General features: G+C 34.2%; 1 protein-coding gene across 2 annotated transcripts in view; it reads left to right on the forward strand.

Moving 5' to 3' along the window:
* LOC117343478 (glycerol kinase-like) overlaps positions 1–23,223 on the forward strand; it is a 30,375-nt gene that overhangs the window by 1,806 nt on the left and 5,346 nt on the right. The window contains exons 2-13 of one of the 2 annotated variants that reach the window (XM_033905847.1): positions 5,139–5,218; positions 5,526–5,599; positions 7,712–7,818; positions 13,218–13,295; positions 14,105–14,184; positions 16,153–16,290; positions 17,906–18,015; positions 20,142–20,244; positions 21,289–21,356; positions 21,799–21,841; positions 22,367–22,447; positions 22,886–22,964. In XM_033905847.1, the coding sequence (XP_033761738.1) occupies positions 5,147–5,218; positions 5,526–5,599; positions 7,712–7,818; positions 13,218–13,295; positions 14,105–14,184; positions 16,153–16,290; positions 17,906–18,015; positions 20,142–20,244; positions 21,289–21,356; positions 21,799–21,841; positions 22,367–22,447; positions 22,886–22,964 (1,033 nt within the window). In that variant the 5' untranslated portion in view covers positions 5,139–5,146. The remainder of the gene's footprint in view (positions 1–5,138; positions 5,219–5,525; positions 5,600–7,711; positions 7,819–13,217; positions 13,296–14,104; positions 14,185–16,152; positions 16,291–17,905; positions 18,016–20,141; positions 20,245–21,288; positions 21,357–21,798; positions 21,842–22,366; positions 22,448–22,885; positions 22,965–23,223) is intronic. The other variant, XM_033905848.1, reaches the window with a different exon arrangement.

Raw genomic sequence — 23,223 nt, forward strand, 5'->3', positions numbered from 1 at the left:
TGTCGGAATCACTGACTGGTCCATTAAATTAGCATCTTATTGATAGAGCTATCAAAAGTTAAAAATAAAAAATAACTTGTTTATTTTTTCAATCATTTTCTCCCTGATGTAAATATATGAATTTATTGGAAAATTCAGTCATGAGAGGAGGGTCATGTCACATTCGAAATAAAAATGTTTAGCTGTGAAACGAGGAAACGAGTTATTTGTGTAATTTATGATTGTAATATTTAAGGGAAAGGGCTTTAGATAAGTTGTATAACTTGTGCCCAATCCCGATTGCACAGAAGGCAATAAAATATGTTTAAACTAAACGAGGAAGACACAACAATCTAGAGGATGTAAATATGAAATCACATCAGTCTAACACGTAGAACAGCATATCTACGTGACAAATCTTTTGTTTTCATCGTGTGTCATGACCAGTTGTGAAGTACATATGTATAACGGAGATGCCGTGCACACTTACGTGGAAGTAAGGGTACCACCGGAGAGTATGTTGCATACTTGCGAGGTATTTTGTTTACTTAATGTAGCCTTAAAATTCAGGCGCATACCTCATGTATGTCAGAAGATAACGTTTTGTTTTTATGCTGTAAGCCAAGCTCAGTCCACAGTGCAACATGTGCAAAAAAAAAGATGTTATCATGACAAACCCGTTACTGCCTCATTGTTGTATTTTTCTGCAGTATGAAATGCATTTAAAAACAATAGTACTTATAGTATACAGGAATTCCATTTATAAAAAAGAAGTGTAGTTCCGCCAGGTGGCGCGTTGCCATTGTTTCCTCCAATCATTATTATGTGGACGGAGCTTACACTGTATATACTTTTTTTCATAGAAGTATGAAAAAAAATGACTACGGAATGTAAACAAAATGCCTGGCAAGTATGTTCTCTCTGGGATTCTTACTTCCACTGACAGATAAATGTGTACGGCATCCCCGTTATACTTCACTACTGGTCAGAATGCACATTGTAAACAAAAGACTGGTCACGTACAAATGTATATATGCCGCTCTTCGTGTGGGACTCTGGTTATTTCATTACTGACTTCTCATTTATCGACTTCTAGTAATAAGAATATGATCTTTTAGATTGCTCATTTTCATTTCGAAAGTGACGAGACCCCCTCATGACAGCTATTTCACTCCCTTTTTAATGCAAATTGTCTATCTCAACATTTTTATCTTTATACTAAATACTTATGAATATGCATTTAATGCTGAAATACTTTTCAAATACGACCAAGAAAAAATAAACGGTAAGAAACATAACAAAATATGCATTTCGGTGATTTTAACTGCGAACCTTCTGGTTGCAAAGGGTTTGTTCTGCTATATGAACCATGCAGTCTTTTGAAAGTGTGAAGTTTGTGTTATTAGTTACAGTCAGTACAGATAATGCTAATTCAAAATAATTTATCAATACAATACAATACAATACAATACAATACAATACAATGATATTCAATTTGAGTGTCACACATCGTGTTACAAATTGTACCATGGGTAACAGTAAAAACATGTCCAGCCGTTTTCGGCTCATGGGACACTTTAAACACTTTGTATGCTCTTTGAATGCCAAACCTTTATCTTTATTGAACAGAGCCAATGTAGACATTAAAATATTCACAAGTTTTTTTCCTGATTATTTATCTTAAAAGGAGAGTCTTTGATTCATCATAAAATGTGTAGATTTAGATAAATGTTTTTGAAGATCATTATTTTGCAAAATTTATAAAAACTTGTCTCTGGCACTTAAAGAATGAAAACCGTTATATAGTGTACTTGATAGTTGAAATAAGTCAGCACGTGTATCGTTGTTAGTAGGACATTCACATAGGAAATGTGTTTTATTTTCAACTGTGTTCATGATCGCTGGTCCTCGGGTAAGTTTGTGTAACGACCAGTCTCTATCACTAGAGGTAGACATCCGAGTCGTAGCTTAGATAAATGACTACGGTAGTGGCGTGGCATACATTTATCTGATGTGACGTAATATTCAGAAATATAATCCTTCTTGAAACATCTGTATGTCCGAAGTTTGTTTCCCTTGTTTCGTTGATTATTGCATAGATTGTTGAACCGCGTATATTCATTAGTCACGATGAATGCATTGTTTATGTAATGCATATCACTCTCATTATAGATCAAGTGTTATTTTTAATTACATCTAATATATTTAATTTACTCTCAAGTTTCTTCCATCGCGCGTCATACGCATTGTCTCTTTAATGTATCAACTACGTTTTAAGGTCACCTAAGCTCAGTGACCTTCTCCAATCCGGTTTCAGCAGTCGTCGTCCATCTATTTAGGTTTTGCAGAAAACTTCCTTGGCTGAAGGTCTATCCATGAAGGGCCTGAGCGGAGGGACCAAAAGGGATCAAATTGACTGGAATTTCAAAGCCTTTTCCTCAAGACCTAAATTTGGTTGAATAATGCTAGTAGAAAATATAAGCAACAATGATATTTATGCAATGTTACGGGATAAAAAAAAAACCCTCACATATCACATAACTTCAATATATAGAAAGATCAATTCAGTATTGGAGAAAACAGTCATCAAACTTTTACAAGCATCCTTCATTTTATATTTAGAATAATAATAGACAATGATGAGAAAATATTTCGTTGGAAACTGTTTCACAATATTATTCCAAATGGAGTATTATTAAAGAGATGGAATATTATGTTAAGCGAAAGCCTTATTTAAATAGAAAAAGAAATGAATTGAAACCCCTAGAAGGAGGCACGGGTGTACACTGCAGCACGATTATTAGGTATGAACATTTACATGGACAATTTGAACAGAGAGAGCAGCTTGAGTGAGTGACTAGTATGTGCCAGCCTGATATAGTTTATGTATTATTATGCAATGTATTGTTGTATATGATAAGAATTGCTTATTATATCATTGCCATTTCCAAACACTTCCAGTCTAAGGAGGGGGCTTCAATAATTTGCTATAACTTGTGCCCAATCTCCTTGCTAGATTTTTTAAAACGTGAGACAATATGTTAAAACTGAACTAAAACTAAAGCACCTTTTGGTAAATTGGTTAGAAAATATCCATGGTACTCTTAAGGTATTCAGTTAAAATTTGAATGACACCGGAAGCTTTGTTATAAAATTTAATTTCATCAGATTTTATTTACACCATTTAAACAAATCATCAAAGAATCAAAGATACTATCATTAGGTTTTCCCAATTCATCATACTCAGCGGACTTCTTGTTACTACACTTCAAACTCGCCCCCCCCCCCACACACACCCCAAAAAGGAAAGTCATTGAATGATTCACAAATGGATTCAACGGTACCATTGTTTTCATTTTTTTGTTACAATACTTTGATACTTTGTTTATTTGATAACTTATCTAATTCATCATTAATATTTTGCATGTTTATTTGATAATTTATCTAATTAATCATTAATATTTTGCAGATTTCACGATTCATCATTCACAATGTGATTTATTTCCTGCTCTTTAAAAGTTTTCCATTCAGTATCTATATACAACTTTTTTGTGCTATATTATGTATACTATAAACCGATCGTGTTCTGAAACATATCTGACGTCAGCAATCAATAATCAATAACACTGACTTCACTACATGTAGTTTCACCAATTTGTGCATTTTTACCGATTCGACCATTGACAATATATATGTCATTTTGCTCGCAAATTTGTGCAATTATCTACCAAAGCAAAAGTAGATAAGTTCAACATCATACATATACAAGAATAGTTCTTCACTCTCATCTAGACTAGGCGAGTGAGTAAAATTATCATCCGTTCTACATAATCTTTTCTGTTTTGAGTTTTAGAATTAAATGATGCGATCTTCTTACTATTCTTAGACAATGCTATCATTTCACTTTCGATTTCTATAAACGCTTCAGGTGATGCATACCTAGTATTTTCAGGAGGTATATACAAACATCCCAGGGAAATATCATCATCAGATTTCATAATTTGTTTTACCCACAGCACATAATCTGATTTAGTATAAGGAAAGATCAAATTTGACTTATGATTTTTCTTGAAAATATGTACAATACCACCAGAAATTATATCTACATTTTTTCTACATTTAGCACAATAATCGTAACCAGACGGAAATTCTGAATTGTTTAGCTTATCCAGCTTAAAAGATCATCATGTGATAGGATAAGTTTCTCAAACTCTGGTAAAATCATTTAAGACTTAATTCCACAAACATGAAGGAAAAAAACTTTATAATATCTTCATGAGGAACATTGTGGTTTTTGATGACCACTTGCTGTGTCTCCCTATCCGTTTTAGTGGAGCCTTCAACACTTTCTGTCCATGTTTTAGCAACAATCGACTTTGGCTTCCGAAGTCGGTAGGCGACGGGAAGCTTGAATATCATCTGATACACCGAGTTTAGCTTTTTGAATTCCCTCACCACAGCTTCTGGAACAGACAATGGGACAAGCAACAAACAACATTCTTTCTTATATAATACAAAAATGTATATATACATATTTTCCTTATGTAAGCAATTATATAATTGCCTTCATGTCTTGTCATCTGGGATTAACCTAAATCATATCAATGCAGTATATTCTCAGCGATCCCTTGCGTATTGCAGATCTGTAATGAATACGTGTAGGTGTATATGATGCACACATGAGCAGTTACCGTTTCTTCAGTGAGGTCACGTGACAAAGAAAGTACATCGATCATCAGCACTTGGTGAACATTCTCATAGCTCAACATTTTCCCGTATACTACTCTGCCGGATTTTGATAGGCATTTGTTAAGGATTTAAGATAATGAAAAGAAAATCATGTCCACAAGATCATGGGAGCGGTTTCATCTCGCAATAGTCTAGCCGTATATAGTGGAACAGTTGAGCAAGTCTTCCGACAAAGGCACATTCGTTACCAGATCTGAATATTTCGTTACTCATCCCAGACACAAATGTTCTTTTAAAATTTCTTATATTCGGGAAGATGTTCCGCCTACACATTATACGGTTAGTGATCTTTCCCCGTGATGACACTATATAAAACACGTGAGCACAAAACATCCTACAGACGAGAGTTCAACCTCCCTAAACAGATATCACCTGTATTTCAAATATTGATATCATAAACTATTCCCTTTCAGACAGGATGGCAACATTTGCAAAATATGGTTATCTCGTGGGGTCAATAGACCAAGGCTCAAGCAGTACTCGTTTTTCGGTATGTATACATACAGTGTACGCGGTTCACAAACATAGTAGGAAAATGTCGTTGATCTGCATAAGAGTGAACTTACATGGTTATATTAAACTACGATCGATATCAGTCAGGCTATTTTTATTTGTAACTCGACCCATCTTACTTTCTTCTTTACGCTATAAATATTGACATTTTCTACTTTTTTAAGAACATTAAAGCAGATGTCTGAAGTCAGGTATATTTACATTACTGTACAATGTATGTATGAAATCACCTTACATTTTGTAATTTAGTTAAGTTAATTAAGTTAATGTTTGATGTTTCCAAGGTGTTTTCCAGCAGGACTGGAGAGATGGTAGCCTATCACCAAGAGGAATCCATTATCCTAACACCACAAGAAAGGTTTGTTTTTAAATTCCCTCAAAATATTATAACATACAGTATTTTACTGATCTTACAATATTTTGTTTTATTTTTGACATTGTTATTCAGATTTGCCTCAGTATTCACATGATACAGAAAGAAACAAGAAACTTTCACACACAATTACATACACAAACTGTATACATAACTAATAGGTAAATAAGGCAGCATAATCAGTATAAAATAATGTGACAGAAGTCATGACAAAATGCATCAAAAAGATTATAATAAAGTCTCCATTTATTACTATAATGGTATAACATACAGTATTACACTCGTCTTACAATAATATTACTATGTTATAACATACAGTGTTACACTCGTCTGACGATATTATTACAATGTTATAACACAATATTACACACATTTTGCAACATTATTACAATGTTACAACATACAATATTACACACATCTTACAATATCATTACAATGTTATATCATACAGTATTAAACTCGTCTGACAATAATATTACTATGTTATAACATACAGTATTACATTCGTCTGACAATATTATTACAATGTTATAACATACAGTATTACACACATCTTACAATTGTATTACAATGTTATAACAGTATTACACACATCTTACAATAATATTACTATGTTATAACATACAATATTACACACATCTTACAATAATATTATAATGTTATAACAAACAGTATTACACACATCTTACAATAACATTACAATGTTATAACATACAATATTACACACATCTTACAATAATATTACAATGTTATAACATACAATATTACACAAATCTTACAATAATATTACAATGTTATAACATACAATATTACACACATCTTACAATAATATTATAATGTTATAACATACAATATTTCACACATCTTACAATAATATTATAATGTTATAACATACAATATTACACACATCTTACAATAATATTATAGTGTTATAACATACAATATTACACACATCTTACAATAATATTATAATGTTATAACATACAATATTACACACATCTTACAATAACATTACAATGTTATATCATACAGTAGTATACTGATCTGACAATACTATTACAATGTTATAGCATACATATGTACTGTACATGCCAGTCTGCCGTGATTTTCTGATGACAAACAATATCCAGCCTCTCGAGTGCCCTTCATATAGCCCTACATGTATCCCATTGAGTATCTTTAGGATGAGCTTGACAGGCGTATAAAAAACATCAGAACGTGCCCAGCTGATTGCAGCATTGCCAGAAAAGTAAAAAAATCGAATGCATTCCATTACGTGCAGGAATTGTTACAAGAGGTGTCCACACCAGATACTGGTCTGTTATTTCCCATGTATTTTAGTGATTTCTGACAACATGTGTGACGTCACAGACGTTAACTTTATGTTCATATCAAATTTTTCAGATGTTCATAATTCATTAGATGCAAAATTATATATAGTACGAGTTTACTCTGGCCCTGATACCATGTCTGGTGTAGGGGCCCTACACCAGACATGGTGTCGGTTCGCGAGGAAACTCGGGCTAAATATAATATTGCCTTTGTTTTTGTTTGTTTATTTTTTGTCTAGTATTTGTTCGACATACTAGTAAAAAATATTTATAACTGGCTACTTGATAATTCACTTATATACTAATCTGGTGTCTACTGTTATCACTACTATCTACTTTTACTATCAAATTATAGATTAAACTTTTTCATTTAAAAAAAAACAAAACAAATGCAGTCTCAATCTTTAAGAAAATATTAAAGGTATGTATTTATGTCATCCAGTTAAACGTATGTCGCAAATATATACTTGGAAAGGGCAAACTAAGTTTGAAAACATGTGCCGATTCCTTCGTATAAAATAGATACAAATTAAATATGTTTAAATCAAAGTGATACATCATCTAATTTATTGTGAGAGTTTTCGTTTTAATTATAAGCATTTAATTTTATATACATGTATCTATAAAAAAAACTTGTGAAACTAATGAAGAAGTTTTGTGTCTTATATACAGTGTAGATTTTTATTAGATAAATGTTAATCAGGCTTGTCATGATGCATGTCAATAAACTAAGTATGTCATCAATTCAAATACTTCTCCTTACCAGATGGGCGGAAATGGACGCCATATGGCTTATAGAATCTACGCGTGACTGTATGAAGAAAACTGCTGACAAATTGGATAATATGGGTATAGATGTCAAAGATATAAAATGTAAGTAAACATCAGTCGACCTGTCACCGATACCGGAAATTAAACTTATATGTTAAAGTACATAAGATTAAGACAATACTGCAGTATTCAAATACTTAATTAAGAATCATTATTATCATAATAAGATATTCAATCCACTGCTGTCTTATACGATACTGAACAAAAGCAAGCTTAACGTCAAATAAGAAACGAAATATTGTTGTTTGAGGATTGTTTTATCGAAGAGTTTGTCAAATAAGGTAACAGAGACCTCACAGCCTTTAATGTCCCCACACATATATATCAATGATGACCTTAACTTCCCCTTTACATATATACCTAAAAATGAGGATAGACCTTGCCGGTCGGAAATGTCCCGTAGAAATTGAAATCAAGGACACTAAACTCTTTGCCATCAGCCGTTTACCTCGATCTTAGCTGTGATTAGCGTGATGATTTCAGTTTCCAAATGATTAACTTACATTTTAAAAAAATACATATATTGGCAACATATGTAAAACATTCGGCAAGATATGTACAACAGGCTTTATGGTTTAACATTGTACTTAAAATCATCCAAAAACGGAATAACACTTAAAGTGTAAATCTAGGGAACTTTCTAAGACACGTGTGTCCCAATAGGCGCTTAGATGATAACCAATGGACGTCGTAAGATCAACAAATACAAACAGGTATTGAAGAGATGAATGTTTTGTGTGTCGTTTTGACAATTCTTGTGGGGCAATAGTTTCGATACCACACAAGAAGGAAACTACCAATGTTAAGTTTTATAGAAACAAGTCGCTTGGAAGTGCTGAAGTTAACCGCTGAATGACACCCAGCTTTTGTGCGATAATGCCTATTTTTTAACACCAATATTTATAGGCGGTTATCATGGTCTGCGGTTGTAGTGTCCTGGGTAAGGTGTAAAGTTTTTTTTCTGACGCGACTATAGTTGATGTCCTCTCGACTTCTTTTTTAAACGAACATTAATGTTCGGTTATTGCAATCAAGAAACAAACTGAAAAATACGACCATATTTGGTAACCACATTCACCAAAACGCCACCTACTGTCTGTTTCAATGAAATATGGCCTTACGCTTCAAATAATTTACTTGCAAAACATCTTCGTTTTAATTACTAGTTTTACCGAAAATGTTGAAATGTATTCAGTAGATGTTTTTAAGATGCATATGATTTGAGAAATGCATAACGCTAGCGTAATGTGAAGACTAAATGAACCTGAACTTTGCGAATCAACTCCAGGTCAATATATTTATGTAAACAACGATTGCGCAGGCGCATTCGTCTCCGGATGTTTTGATAGGTTTGCTCTCATTATAACATAGGTCTGCAAATAATGTCCGCGATTTTACTTAAACGTGTAAAATACATATACTAGAATGTTTCATCATTATCAACAAGGTGTGCATTTCTATAATTTAAAGAAAGAAACATATCAATAATGGCATTTTATCATACATAGGTTACTGTAGGTGTTTGCGAGAAAGAGCTGTGTACATACATTGTATAGGGTTACAATTAGGTGTTATTTTTGGTCAGGGTGACTGGTCATAGCGTTAACGTTGTCATCGATTTCCAAATACCATTTTCCATTGACGAAAACGACCAATAAATCAAATGCAAATGATAACATCTTGTTGTTATGTGCTTGTTGTAGGCGATACTTGGAACGTATTTTTACTATTGTAAGGGAGGTAACTGCAATATTACGGAAATCAAACTTTAAACCAATTTGATTGGTCGATTCTTCTTTGGCATGGGGTTTACAATCGAAGTGACATATAATTAAGGCAATATTCAGATGATATCAACATTTATGGATACGTGTGGTTGGCAGTTGTTTATGTTTAAAATGAACAATTATATAGCTTGTATACGAACTTGGGTATATTATTTACCGAAACGGACCACAGGTGAAACGGACTTGGAAATACCGAAACGAAGAAAAATGGGGCTTAATTATAATATAAATTGGCATCATTTTCAGAGAATTGACCCAAATGTATGTTCTTTAATGCCCAACTGTATCATATGTAACATATTAGAGGTTCATTTGACCGAACAGTATTTTAAATTAATTTTTCATTTGCGAATCGCGGCCCGATTGTCGTTGGCCGATAGTGGACCCAAAATCGATATTTTTACGAGAGAATGGACCCAATATAGTAATCTTTGGTGTGTGTATAGAGATCATATATTTTTTTTTTTTTTCATTTACCTTGAAGTATTTTGAAATAATTAGCAAAATACCGAATTCACGACCAAATTTTCGATTGTGAAGAACTACTGAGACGGTGATAAGTTCACGTTAAGTTGTCCGTTTTTTTTAAGAGAATAGACCCTAAATATCATTCTTTGATATGCAACTTAAACATTTCTGAAATATTAGGGTTTTAAATGATCTTGAAGTTTTTGAACTGGTTTGTGAAATTCTCGCTATTTTGCATTCAGATTGTCAATAATCTGATCGCGTAAAGTGTGAGCAATGATTTTTTAAAGCCGGAAAACGGAAAAGCCGGATTATCTTAAAACAAATGCAAAAATACTTATAAATATGATATTCACTTAATTTGATATTCAGCCGTTAATTGTTATTTGTAGTTTTATAACTTCTGAAATATTGTGATTGATTCTCTATATAATATTGCTGTGGAACTTGTGTTATTTTTCAAGCACTTCAAACACGGAGTAATCAAGGAATTGATAAATTGAAAATTGAAGTCAAGCAAATGAGTTAATATTTACCTTAGATAATTTTTCAATATACAACAAATGTTCAGATGACTATTTGTGCCATGCTGTCACAAGATTTCAGTTACAATTCTAAAATTGAATTAGTATGTAAATATATGTTAGCGTGTCAATATCCACAAAGCGAGTGTAGTCTACTGTACTCAAAGTCATGCCAGTAGATAGCGGTACATATACACTTGTACTTACTGCTTACATCTAGTGCTTACTTGTATGAACTATAAATCAATAACAAAATGGTTCATATATTTCTATTTGACTTCACGAATTATGCGGTGTCTGAAGATCTGAATGAAGTGAATAAACGATGCATTAAATTATTTTTATGAAATATTCAAGTCATAGATCATTCTCTTTTAAAAATATTGATTTCAGGTCCATTTTGGTAATTCAACTATGACGGAAATCAGGCCGCGAATGATTAAAAAAAATACTTCTCGGTCAAATAAACCCCTAATTTGGTACATATGATTAATTTTGACATTGGGGAACATATGTCCATTCTCTAAGCACTGTTTTTCTCCGTTTTGGTAATTCCAAGTCAATATAAGTCTGTCCCCCCAACCCATTTTTTTTAAATATGATTTTAATATCATGGTAGAAAGTACAGAATAGAGCTTCATAAAACATAAAAATTATTAATTACCCCGGTAAATATAACATTTTAAATAAACCTCCCATGACTGAAGGTGAACTAAAACTAGAAATCTCTTCTGTATCATTCCAATTTTGATGTGTAAATAAATACACGTACGGTATATATATATACAGTCAAACCTCGATGATTCGAACTTCGTTGATTCGAATTTCTCGCGGTATCGAACTTTTTGCTTGGCCCCGAATTTCCTCACTATATGACGCTACTAACGAACCTATGTATGATTCGAATTTTTATAAATCGAAGTTTTGGATGTATCGAACTTTTTTCATGGCCCGTTAGCTATGATATTATAGGTAATTGACATCTCCTGATTCGAACAAAAAGTTTACCTGTACTGACCACTGGACAGGTGTTTGTCGTGACCCCCGCGGCAAGAGATCACATCCCTCCCAAAAATGCCCTGACATATAACGTTAACAGATATGGTCATTATCAAGAAAACATCGATCTATTGTCAACAATGAATAATTCGAAGTCACGCTGTTTCGAAGTTTTTCTATTAGTCCCTTGAACTTCGAAACATCGAAGTTTGACTGTAGATATAGATATGGAATGCTTCACAAATTTGCGTACAGTTATGGAATCTTATAACACCCTCAAAATGTTCTCTCCACATAAAGGTGTGATTTGTGTGATTACATTGCTGAACTGTGTGGTCCAGTATGATTGGATGATCACCATTGGAAAGGGACAATAAATAAGGAATGTGTCGTCCCATCGAATGGACTGTAATCTTTGTGATCAGGTTTGAAGTTGAAAACGAAGCTTGAAGTTTTCTTTTCCTGTTTGCTGAATTATTCGATGAAGATAGTCTCTATCTGGTTGCTATCCTTTATCACATTATTTGCAATACTTATACCAAGAGTATATCTTCTCATATAAAGATTTACTAACATCAAATGATTCCTGAACAAACGGACTCTCAAGTTTTTTGTTTTGAAGTACCATACATGCTTGAGTACAGTTTCAATAGGATACATTCCTAATCCAGGCCTTGATTAGCAGTTCTAGTTTTGGTTTTCAGTAATTCTTTATGTGTGTTTCATCATATTAAGTTGAACTACTAGTATGCCGAACTAACGGTGGAACTAGCCTAACTTTAGTGCACATTAGACGTTGGCATCAATAAGGTCACAGAGTCCTGGTTGTATCATAACTGATGATGCCTTCCCGAAAAAAAGAAGACATACAATGTATTTTTTTTGCATCCATCCAAGATAGATCAACATACTTCAAATTTTAATTAGGACCTTGCAGAAACATGTGTACAATCATATCAGAACAGCTGCAAGTATTTCAAATTATTTGCAATTAATTCTTAAACCAATATCAGTAAATTTATCAACTTTAAACTTAGAAGATTACTGATTTTGCATTAAACAATTATGTTCGTTTACAGTACTTACAGTACTTTGATTTTATTTATTTTACAGATCGATCACCCTCTTCACCAGATCTTAAGGACATCTTAATTCGTTTGATGAATATTTATGTAATATTACACCTATGTAATATCACACTTAATCAAATTACACTGCAATCAGCAAATATCACCCGACCATGTTACTCTTTGTGTTATACAGATACAACACTTTGTTGTTGTGGGGAAAACTGAGCAATGATATTAATATATTGAACTAAACGCATTAGCGATTTTCCTCTGATTAAACCAGATTATTCCTTACACTACACTATACGTCAACAGAAAAAATATATTAGAAAAGGGACACTATCTTTCTCTTGTGTGATGTTTCAAATGACAAAATACATAATGGTGCTAATTTATTCTAGGGTTGATAATATCGCATTTTAGGACAACGAAAGTATTAATTTTCTTAGTGCGTTATTTCTATTGAAACGGCGGGCTAGACGGCAAATGGATATTTGCGTTTTTGTTTTATGTTAAAGGCACATTTTAGTGTAGAGAAGACTTCATTTTCTTAGTGTGTTCATATGTTCACGGAGCTTTTTTTTCTATTCCAGGTATAGGTATTACCAATCAAATGGTGACCATTATATTATGGGACAAAGTCACCGGGAAACCTTTGTGCAATGCTATAGGTAATATATTAGAAGCAGGACCAATGCGTTTGTTAACATTACACTAAAATGAAAATATGATTTTTGATATCGCGACGCTATTAACTCGATATAATATTGTTTACAGGTTTTTTAAAAAATGTTTTATTGTTTTAGGCTATCGCTTATATATACATATATTTAGATTAAAACAATTCTCCTCATATAAAGGGGCCGCAATGGCATAGTGGTTTAAGTGTCCCGACACTTTAATACTAGCCCTTTACCTCTGGGTCGCGAGTTCGAAAGGCCGTAGGTCGGTGTTTTTGCTCCGTCTCTTTCCCTTCGCCTCATACATAAAAAGTTCCAGAAAAAATTTCATAACAGAATAAAAATGGAGATACGAGAAGTAGGTTTTGGTTTGGTTTTGTAATACAGGGAAAATGTTTCCTCAAATCAAATTTTGGGAAAATATTTTTAACCTTCTTTTGGAAGATCACATATCTGACCATGTTTGAAAAGTAATGTATACATTTTTCAATACTAGATATATGAAATTAAATGTTTAGCAAAGTCAACTGAAATATAAGATAAATTTGTCAAAATGTTGCAGCAGATGTTTTTGAATTAAAAAAAAAGAACTATACAAACAACTTTATGCTAACCTTATGGTACTACTTCACTGAAACATACTACTGTACACACACAACAGGATACCGACCAGAAAAGGATATCATGTCACAATTTTACCGTGCCACTGTTAGAAGTAATTCCCCGGAAGAGTATCATATATCGATATCATTTGAGAATTATTCTTTGTTGTTTCCTTACATTTTTGACTTCATATTTAGTTTATTCAGATACAAGAGCTCATGATCGCCATCAAGAATTTGAAAGAAATATGTCACAAGAGGAACGCTTGAAATATCAGGTAACACTCTTCATTTTATGACATGTATTGCATATGTTCAGGGTTATAAGTCACTGTCATTATATACAAATGGATATAACTACGCTTAAACAAGGTCAATTGTAATATGGAGTGTTTGCTTAATTTTCATTAGCCAATTTCCTGTTTCCTCGCAAGGACCTATCATTGAGTATACTGTTCGTGCTCAAAATAACTCACATGGGAAATTCCATAGACATTGCGGCCCTATTACTGCTATTTTTAACACGAACAGGTCGACAATCTTTGCCTCCAATCACGCAACTTGTTATTTTGGACAGCAGCTAATCAGAATGCTGGAAACAAACGATTGTTCGGCATCACTATACTTACAATATGGCAGACGAGACATCCCAATAACGTTGCGCAACAATAAATGAAGAGGAATTACAAGATATTTTGAAGAAAAAAAACTTGTTGAACACCCGGAAAAATACTTCAGGTGCAACGAAACTATTCCGACAATATTAAAGTGCCAAATGTCAGTTTGTATGCCGACTTTGACAACTTTAGTCAACACGATTTGTATGAGCCAAGGGATATTTTTTAAATTTTTGTTTTCGATATTTGGCCATATAACAACAAAGTTTTTGCCATTGTGTTCGGTTTACACGAGATTGTAGGGACCTGGTCAAGATGTTATTAACTTAGGCCTGCGGCCTCGATGACCAAACTCTTGACCAGGTTCTAAAAATCTCGTGTATACCTCGACAAATGTCAATAATTGTTTAGTGTGTCATTGTCATTAGTAAAAGCATATAGCGTGAAGTTAACATGTTCTGAGAGAACTTGACGAAGTGGCAAGGAGTTACTTCCCTTCTCACGAGGCATTCATCCTCCGTTTGGACGATGCTACGTTTGTTTGTTGGCTCATAGGTGCTTAGCACGTTTATAAGTCCAAAACCGATTGTAGACTAATATATAGAGAAAGGTCAGGAACTCCTCCGTCCGGCCAAAATGGGTACCCATGGTTGTTTTTTGCATCTACAGGTATCAGTGTCAAGCGTACAGCACATAAGTTTGTTTTGACCTCATATTTGTTAACATCAAACCCTGTAATTGTAGACCGTCACGTGTTCTGTGTAGCGAATAGACATTTTCGTTTGAAAAATGTTTTTGATCGTGTCCGACTAAAAAAAATTCATCACTTTTCATAGTTTCGGAGCTGCGTGTGAACGAAATAGACTATTTAGGTATGATTCTTAAGTATCATGTTAAGGATTACAATCTTAACTTTTAATTAAGACTATAGCAATTGAAAAAAAATATTTTCTGGTAAAATTTTGACGACACTTTGAATGAAATTGACCCATTTTGCCCGGACGGGGAAGTTCCAAACCTTTCTCTATATATTAATCTACGATCGGTCTTGGACTTATATACGTGCTGAGCATCTATGATTGGCTGGGTCGTATCGCCCCGTGAACAGCCAGGGTCATTTTGAGACGGGGTATCCATGTAGTAGACGTTGGCTACTTACACTGAACAACATACGGGAGGGCTGTCGCATGCAAGAGCAATTAGGGAAATGTGTCGTGCCCATGAAGAAAATCACAACAACACAGACCGGTCCGTTTATCAGATTCCCAGGAAATATATCCCGAAACTGATATAGGAGTCTTGAACCACGTACCACGAATCTTCACCTGAGATAACTTGATCGCCGCTCTAACTTAGTTATCACACACCCATAAAATGGCTCAAGTTATATGAAATTATAAGATAGGACTGATTCTCTGTAAAATATATCACAGTTTTTTTCAATAGAATATCGTCTGCATGGTATATTAAAGTTGCCGAACTTTGCGGTGGTGATGTGTTTAACTAATTACTTTTATGTCTTAACTGAGATCATTGACTCTTATATTTTAAATAATACAGGCCGAATCATAAAGTAACTTGGCATTATTTAGTACTAAATTATGTAAATATCATCTTTTATCATTCCAGAAAGAATGTGGTATGCCGTTTACGTCAATATTCCTCCCGGTAAAGTTGCCCTGGATACTGGACAATAATAAAGAAGTAAAGGAAGCCTTCAATCAGGGGAGATTACTCACAGGAACAGTGAACACTTGGATACTTTGGGTAAAGTCATTCTGATCATTCTGATTTATACCCTTTCGTTACACTGTCAGTTGGACCAATGATTGGTAAAGGTAAAGGATTGTTATGTTTTAACAATCTTAGAAATTACTGTATATAGTTTGTGATATTCGCGAGGGATTTCATTTCTGTATTCGCGGACATTAAATAAAGCTTGAAAATAAATACCTCGCGAAGACATATTTACTACAGAATATTCAAAAGGCATGGTTGTATAGAATTTAATAACCACGAACTACATGTAGGTCCGACTGGAACAACCGCGAAATTTAATACCCGCGATCAAGGTCTGATCGGGTCAATCACAATACTGGGGAAAACGTAAAATTTAACTCGCGAACAAAATCTGATCGGGTCAATCACAATACTGGGGAAAACGTAAAATTTAACACGCGAACAAGGTCTGATCGCGTCAATCACAATACTGGGACAAATGTAAAATTTAACACGCGAACAAGGTCTGATCGGGTCAATCACAATACTGGGGAAAACGTAAAATTTAACTCGCGAACAAAATCTGATCGGGTCAATCACAATACTGGGACAAATGTAAAATTTAACACGCGAACAAGGTCTGATCGGGTCAATCACAATACTGGGGAAAACGTAAAATTTAACTCGCGAACAAAATCTGATCGGGTCAATCACAATACAGGGACAAATGTAAAATTTAACACGCGAACAAGGTCTGATCGGGTCAATCACAATACTGGGGAAAACGTAAAATTTAACACGCGAACAAGGTCTGATCGCGTCAATCACAATACTGGGACAAATGTAAAATTTAACACGCGAACAAGGTCTGATCGGGTCAATCACAATACTGGGGAAAACGTAAAATTTAACTCGCGAACAAAATCTGATCGGGTCAATCACAATACTGGGACAAATGTAAAATTTAACACGCGAACAAGGTCTGATCGGGTCAATCACAATACTGGGGAAAACGTAAAATTTAACTCGCGAACAAAATCTGATCGGGTCAATCACAATACAGGGACAAATGTAAAATTTAACACGCGAACAAGGTCTGATCGGGTCAATCACAATACTGGGGAAAACGTAAAATTTAATACTCGCGAACAAGGTCTGATTGTGATAAGGGTGAAATTATATACCTGCTTCTAATGTCCGACTGGATAAACGCGAAATTGAATGCCCGCGAACAAGGTCTGACTCGGATAAACGTAAAAATCAATACCCGCGAACAAGGTCTGACAGGGAAGGATAAACGTGAACATTTAATTTCCACAAATTTGGTCTGACTGGGAAAACGAGAAATATTGTCCTGTGAATTTTAACAACTATAAATGGCTATGATTCTGATCAGTAAATGGGTATGATTCTGTAAATGGGTATGCTGCAGTGTTAATTAATTGTCTTGAAGTGTTTGACACCAATATCAGACGATTTTAAATCAAAGTCATACTATTAAAGAGTGTGCTTGGTGTTATAGATATAGTTTTTGTTTTTAATTTCCTGTAGTTAAAATCAAAAACAAAAAACTAATTTTCGTATTGTTTGTAATGTACAATTGTTAATTCTGAATGTGCTTTCGATTCAGCTTTTAAATGTTGAACATTTGTTTTTGTTCCAGACCCTGACTGGTGGTCCCAATGGAGGTATATATGCGACTGACGTCACCAATGCTTGTCATACAGGGTTGATGAACATCAAAACTCTTACATGGGACGACAATATATGCAGGTGTTGTCACAATTTGTCAGTAGTTCAATAATTAACAGTAAGAATATATATATATATATATATTTTTGTGAATTAGATTTCGGATGTTAATTGATTGCAGGCACGTGTGCACGTGTTCACGTTTGTTTATATATACTTACTATATGGCGGCTCTGATCCCGTTAAATCTGTGACGGTACAGGTCAAGGGTCACCGAAACAAGGTCAACGGCTTTGGGCTTCAGGAGTGTTTTCGAGAAAAATCGCAAATAGTCTTAAACTGAAGTCGCTATGAAAGTGTTCTGCTAAGCAATAAAACATGAATTTAAGCATCACTTACGGGGCTGATCGATATGTTGTGAGCCTCAAATTAAAGAATTTGAATTTTGCCGGACATATTGTATCATTTTTCAACATAATCCCCTTCAGTGTCTATATACTTTTGCCAGCGATGTTAAGGGCCTTAACGGCACTTTTATATAACCCCTTTTCTCGGCTGTCTCGACAGTCATCCAATGCATGTATGACGCCCTCACTGGATTGAAAATGGTTGCCTGAAATAGCTAATTCTGTTTTGGAAATAGATGAAAGTCTGATTGAGCGAAATCAGATGAATAAAGCGGATGCTCGATTAATGTAAAGCCACAATCGTGAATGGCTGCCATGGCAATGACAGGCTTGTGAACAGGAGCATTGTCCCGATCGAATAAAACACCTTTAGTGAGCTTTCCGCGGCGCTTAAGTTTAATATTTTCCCGTAACTGCCTCAGAAGTGAAACGTAGTATGTGCCATTGGTTGCTTGTCCCCTTTGGAGATAAGCTGCCAGCAGAAAACCATCTGCGTCCCAGAAAACCGAGGCCATGATCTTCGTTGGCGGGAGATAGTTAGAATGCTTCCATTGTTTCGATTGTTGTTTGGTTTCTGGGGTAAAATGATGGCCCCATATTTCATCCGTAGCTACAAATCTCTAAGGAAAGTTGGCAGAATCTTCCTCAAAAAGGTTAAGATTAACACACGTTAATGTGCGCCTGGTGTGCTTCTGATCAACTGTCAGAAGTCTTGGTGCCCATCGGGCCGAAAGCTTTCTCATTGCAAGATCCTCGGTCAGAATGGAATTAACTCTTTCCATTAAAAAGGCCAACTCTACTGGCTATATATCTTTTTGTGACTTTTCTGTCAGTCATAACAATATCATTGACTTTATGACCATTTCTGGGGTTGCAACCTTGACAGGCCTTCCAGGACGGGGGTCATCCTCAAGGCTCTGTCGACCGCGTTTAATTTCGTCACCATCTTTTCACTGTAGCGATTGAAGGGGCATCTTTCTTTAGTGTTGCTACCATATCATTATGGATATCCTTACGTGTTCAACCTTTTTTATGCCAATTTTGGATCACTGCTCTTTCACCATTTTGCAAAAGCCGCTTATCTTGTTTACTTCAGAGTGCTACCTCGCCGATATAAACTAACCAAATGAGACCGGTCCTTGAGTACACGGCCCTATATAGTCAGTCATTAGTAGGACATCCTAGAGAACCTCCTAAAATACGAGGCTCACAGCATATCAATCATCCCTCGTATCTCACACTTACTAACACAACATGGCAGAAAAAGGTGCACGCATTACAGTGAACCTATCGAAAGTACATTTAAATATACTGTCCAGAGGGACAGGCAATATCACCTTCTCCTGAAGCTAAGTTCTATGTGTGCGGGGGTGGGGGTGGGTGTTCCGCATCCACGATGTCTTTTCAGTTTGATTCGTTCTGTCTTCAGTGGGTTTTTTTCTAAACAAAATACAGTTAATTTCCTATAATTTATATTTGCTGATGAATAATGGATTATTCTGCTGCTAAAAGAAAATCCGTCATTGGTTGTAGTTAATTGTTCTTTATGGTGTTGTTGTTTATTTAGTTATTTATACCCGATTCAAACTGTTTCACTTTCTGCAGTGTTTCAATTATGATGTCACAGTCATAAAACATCTTTGATTATCAATATCTATTTGAATGAAATTGTTCTCCGCCATCAAGTACATGCATTATGAACTATGAATATTTATGTATATTTCCCCCTATATGTATGTAATTGCATTTTGAAGAATGAAAAATAAAACCCTGAAAAGTTGAAACTTGATTTTCACACAGTGTATTCAAAGTTCCGAAATCAGTTCTGCCAGAAATCCATAGTACATCTGAGGTTTATGGCTATATGAATGACGGACCTTTTAAAGGAATTCCTTTGTCTGGGGTAAGAGAACTATCTTCTAGTCTAGTATCATATTCAATGATATTTAGCTTACACAATTAATGATTGACCATGTCTTATTTCTATACAATTACGAATTAATTTCATATTCTCATTTTAATGTTGATTGTAACATGTAACATCATTGACTTAAGTATCTAAATAAATTCATCTATATCATCCAATGACGTCTTTGATTGTAACGTCGCTTTTGATTGGCTGATACAGCGACGTAATAATTAATAAGATAAATGATTCCAAGAAAAAAAAATAGGATTGATTTATCACGGGAATGGTGTACAGTGCTTTAAATATAAGAATTAATATGTTTCGTCCTAAGGAAAAAGTCTCATTATCAACCGCATCACGTGTCACATGTACATTGTACAAGATGTGTCTCTACAAAATCAAAACATAGTTCCAATAACAAAAAAAACAAAAACAAAAAAACAACCAGCATTGTTAATTTTCAAAGCACAATTCTCATACAGATAAAATACTAACATTGTTCATTATCAAAACATCATTCCCATATAGCTAAAACACTAATATTGTTTATTTCTAAAGAACAGTTTCCTTTTAGATAAAATACTAAAATTGTTCATTATTAGATCATATTTCCCATATAGATAGAATACTAACATTGTTCATTATTAAAACATCATTCCCGTACAGATTATAGACTTTTTGTTCATTTTAAAAGCACAATTCCCATATAGATAAAATATTTCCATTGCTCATTATCAAATCACACTTTCCTTTAAGATAGAATGCTTACCTTGTTCATTATTAAAACAACATTGTAAATTATTAAAGAACACTTCCCATATAGATAAAATACTTACATTGTTCATAATTTGAACTAGATAAGATGTAACGAATGTAGTCTCATTTTTCGTCAATGATCTAATTCTTGGATTATTGTCTAATCCTTGGACTATTGTCTGATTTTTTTTCTTGTACTTTTCCTGGCGTTGATGTTTACGTTTTTTAATTTGTTTTTATCTAAGTAAGAATAATTGTTCTTCTCTCTAAATTATTCTTTAGATGATTGGTGACCAATTGGCAGCTACGACAGGACAGTTGTGTTTTAAGCCTGGGGAGTCAAAATGCACGTAAGACGACACATCACTAAAGGAACGTGCATTTCATATAAATAATGTCAACATTTAAAGAAAACAGGCCTGTATGAGTGAAGATATATTTAAACAAAACTGGACTTAATTTTGATATTTAACTACATATTCTCCGAATTATATGCCAAAAAAGGATCAATTCGGCACATTATGCCACACCTTACCAAAACTAACGTCAGACTGATATAATGGTACACCTCACCTAAACTAATGCCTAGCTTATAAATTGGAAGTTAGAAATATGATTAACGGTATTATTTTAGAAACAGTTGATGAACACATATGTCAACCCCGTAGACGTCTTGTTGTATTCTATTTATAGATCTAATATTTCAAAACGAAAATATGATATGTAACTTTACATTGTATGGTGCTTATTTTATATAGATATAACTCTGTATATGTACGTGTCCTTTTGTAGATATGGTACTGTTGCTTCACTGAACATCAATACAGGAACTAAGGTAATGCGGGATATGTCACAGTTCTAGTTTTAGTTCCGTAATAGTGCAGATCACCGTCCGAGATTACATAATAGTGGTACAACCACGTTTATTTATCTATTAATCTTTTTGATTGATTTATTTTCTATTCATTTGATGCTGTGTTGGCATTTTAGTTTTCCCTTTTATGCTTTGGTAATATGCTTAACAGGGAGCGCACGTGTCCTTATTCATCCTGAATCTTTCCAAAAAAATCATTATTATTATTTATTGGAGGAATATACTATATTTATATAATGTTATTCTTAATACGGGAGTTTTCATATGCTGATGGGTTGCCCAGCCTTTCATAACCAAATGTGTTCTCTATTATTCTTTTGAAAATAATTTTTAAATGGAATTTTTTCCATTTGTTTCTCAAGAGGATAGAGTTTAAGTCCAAGAACCATTTTGAAAATTAACCTGAAACTGTAAACTAAAATCTAGTAAACCAATCTAACAGCCTCGATTTGATATAAGTTTTGTTTATATGTTTTACGATTTAAGGTAGTAACTTCAAGCCATGGATTACTTACAAGCCCTTTGTACCAACTTGGAAAGGGAAGCACACCTGTCTACACGCTGGAGGTATTACTATTGTTTAATTTCGTGTCCAAACAGTCAAACGATTTTCCCCATATGGATGAAACAATATAAAGTATCATTGAACCATACCGACCGTTAATGTAGTGAAAAGGCAAGTTTCGCTTTCACTTTGTCAGTGCGTGTTTTGACCTGACAATGATGGGGACGGTGTTTTTACCACAGTATAGATACCAGCATCCTATAACAATACTCGTACTCAGAGCAAATGTTGCAGGATACGTTAGGCCTTTTATCAAATATACTTTGTTTTATTGTTAATTAAAGTAATCAGCAATAACTGTGGAAAATAAAGATGATATGAAATGTTTGTCCGCCGTCATCGCATAATGGACTGCTTTACCGTTCTTCCAATTTTATTTATTTTGTTTCTTTGTGTAAGGTAAGGAGGTGCTATAGTTCTTTATTTTTATCAATTTAAAGGGTGTGGTCGCCTCCTGTGGAAACGTGATTAAATGGATGAGGGACAACCTGGGAATGATCGAGAAAGCTTCCGAGATAGGTATACCGATATAGACTGAATGAATCATACCTGGGTATATTCCGTATACAGGGATATCTCAACCCGAGATAGGTATACCGATATAGACTGAATGAGTTCTACATGGGTATATTCCGTATACAGGGATATCTCAACCCGAGATAGGTATACTGATATAGACTGAATGAATTATACCTGGGTATATTCCGTATACAGGGATATCTCAACCCGAGATAGGTATACCGATATAGACTGTATGAATCATACCTGGGTATATTCC

Source organism: Pecten maximus, chromosome 15 (assembly GCF_902652985.1).
Source record: "Pecten maximus chromosome 15, xPecMax1.1, whole genome shotgun sequence".
In the NCBI taxonomy this organism is placed as follows: Eukaryota; Metazoa; Mollusca; class Bivalvia; order Pectinida; family Pectinidae; genus Pecten; species Pecten maximus.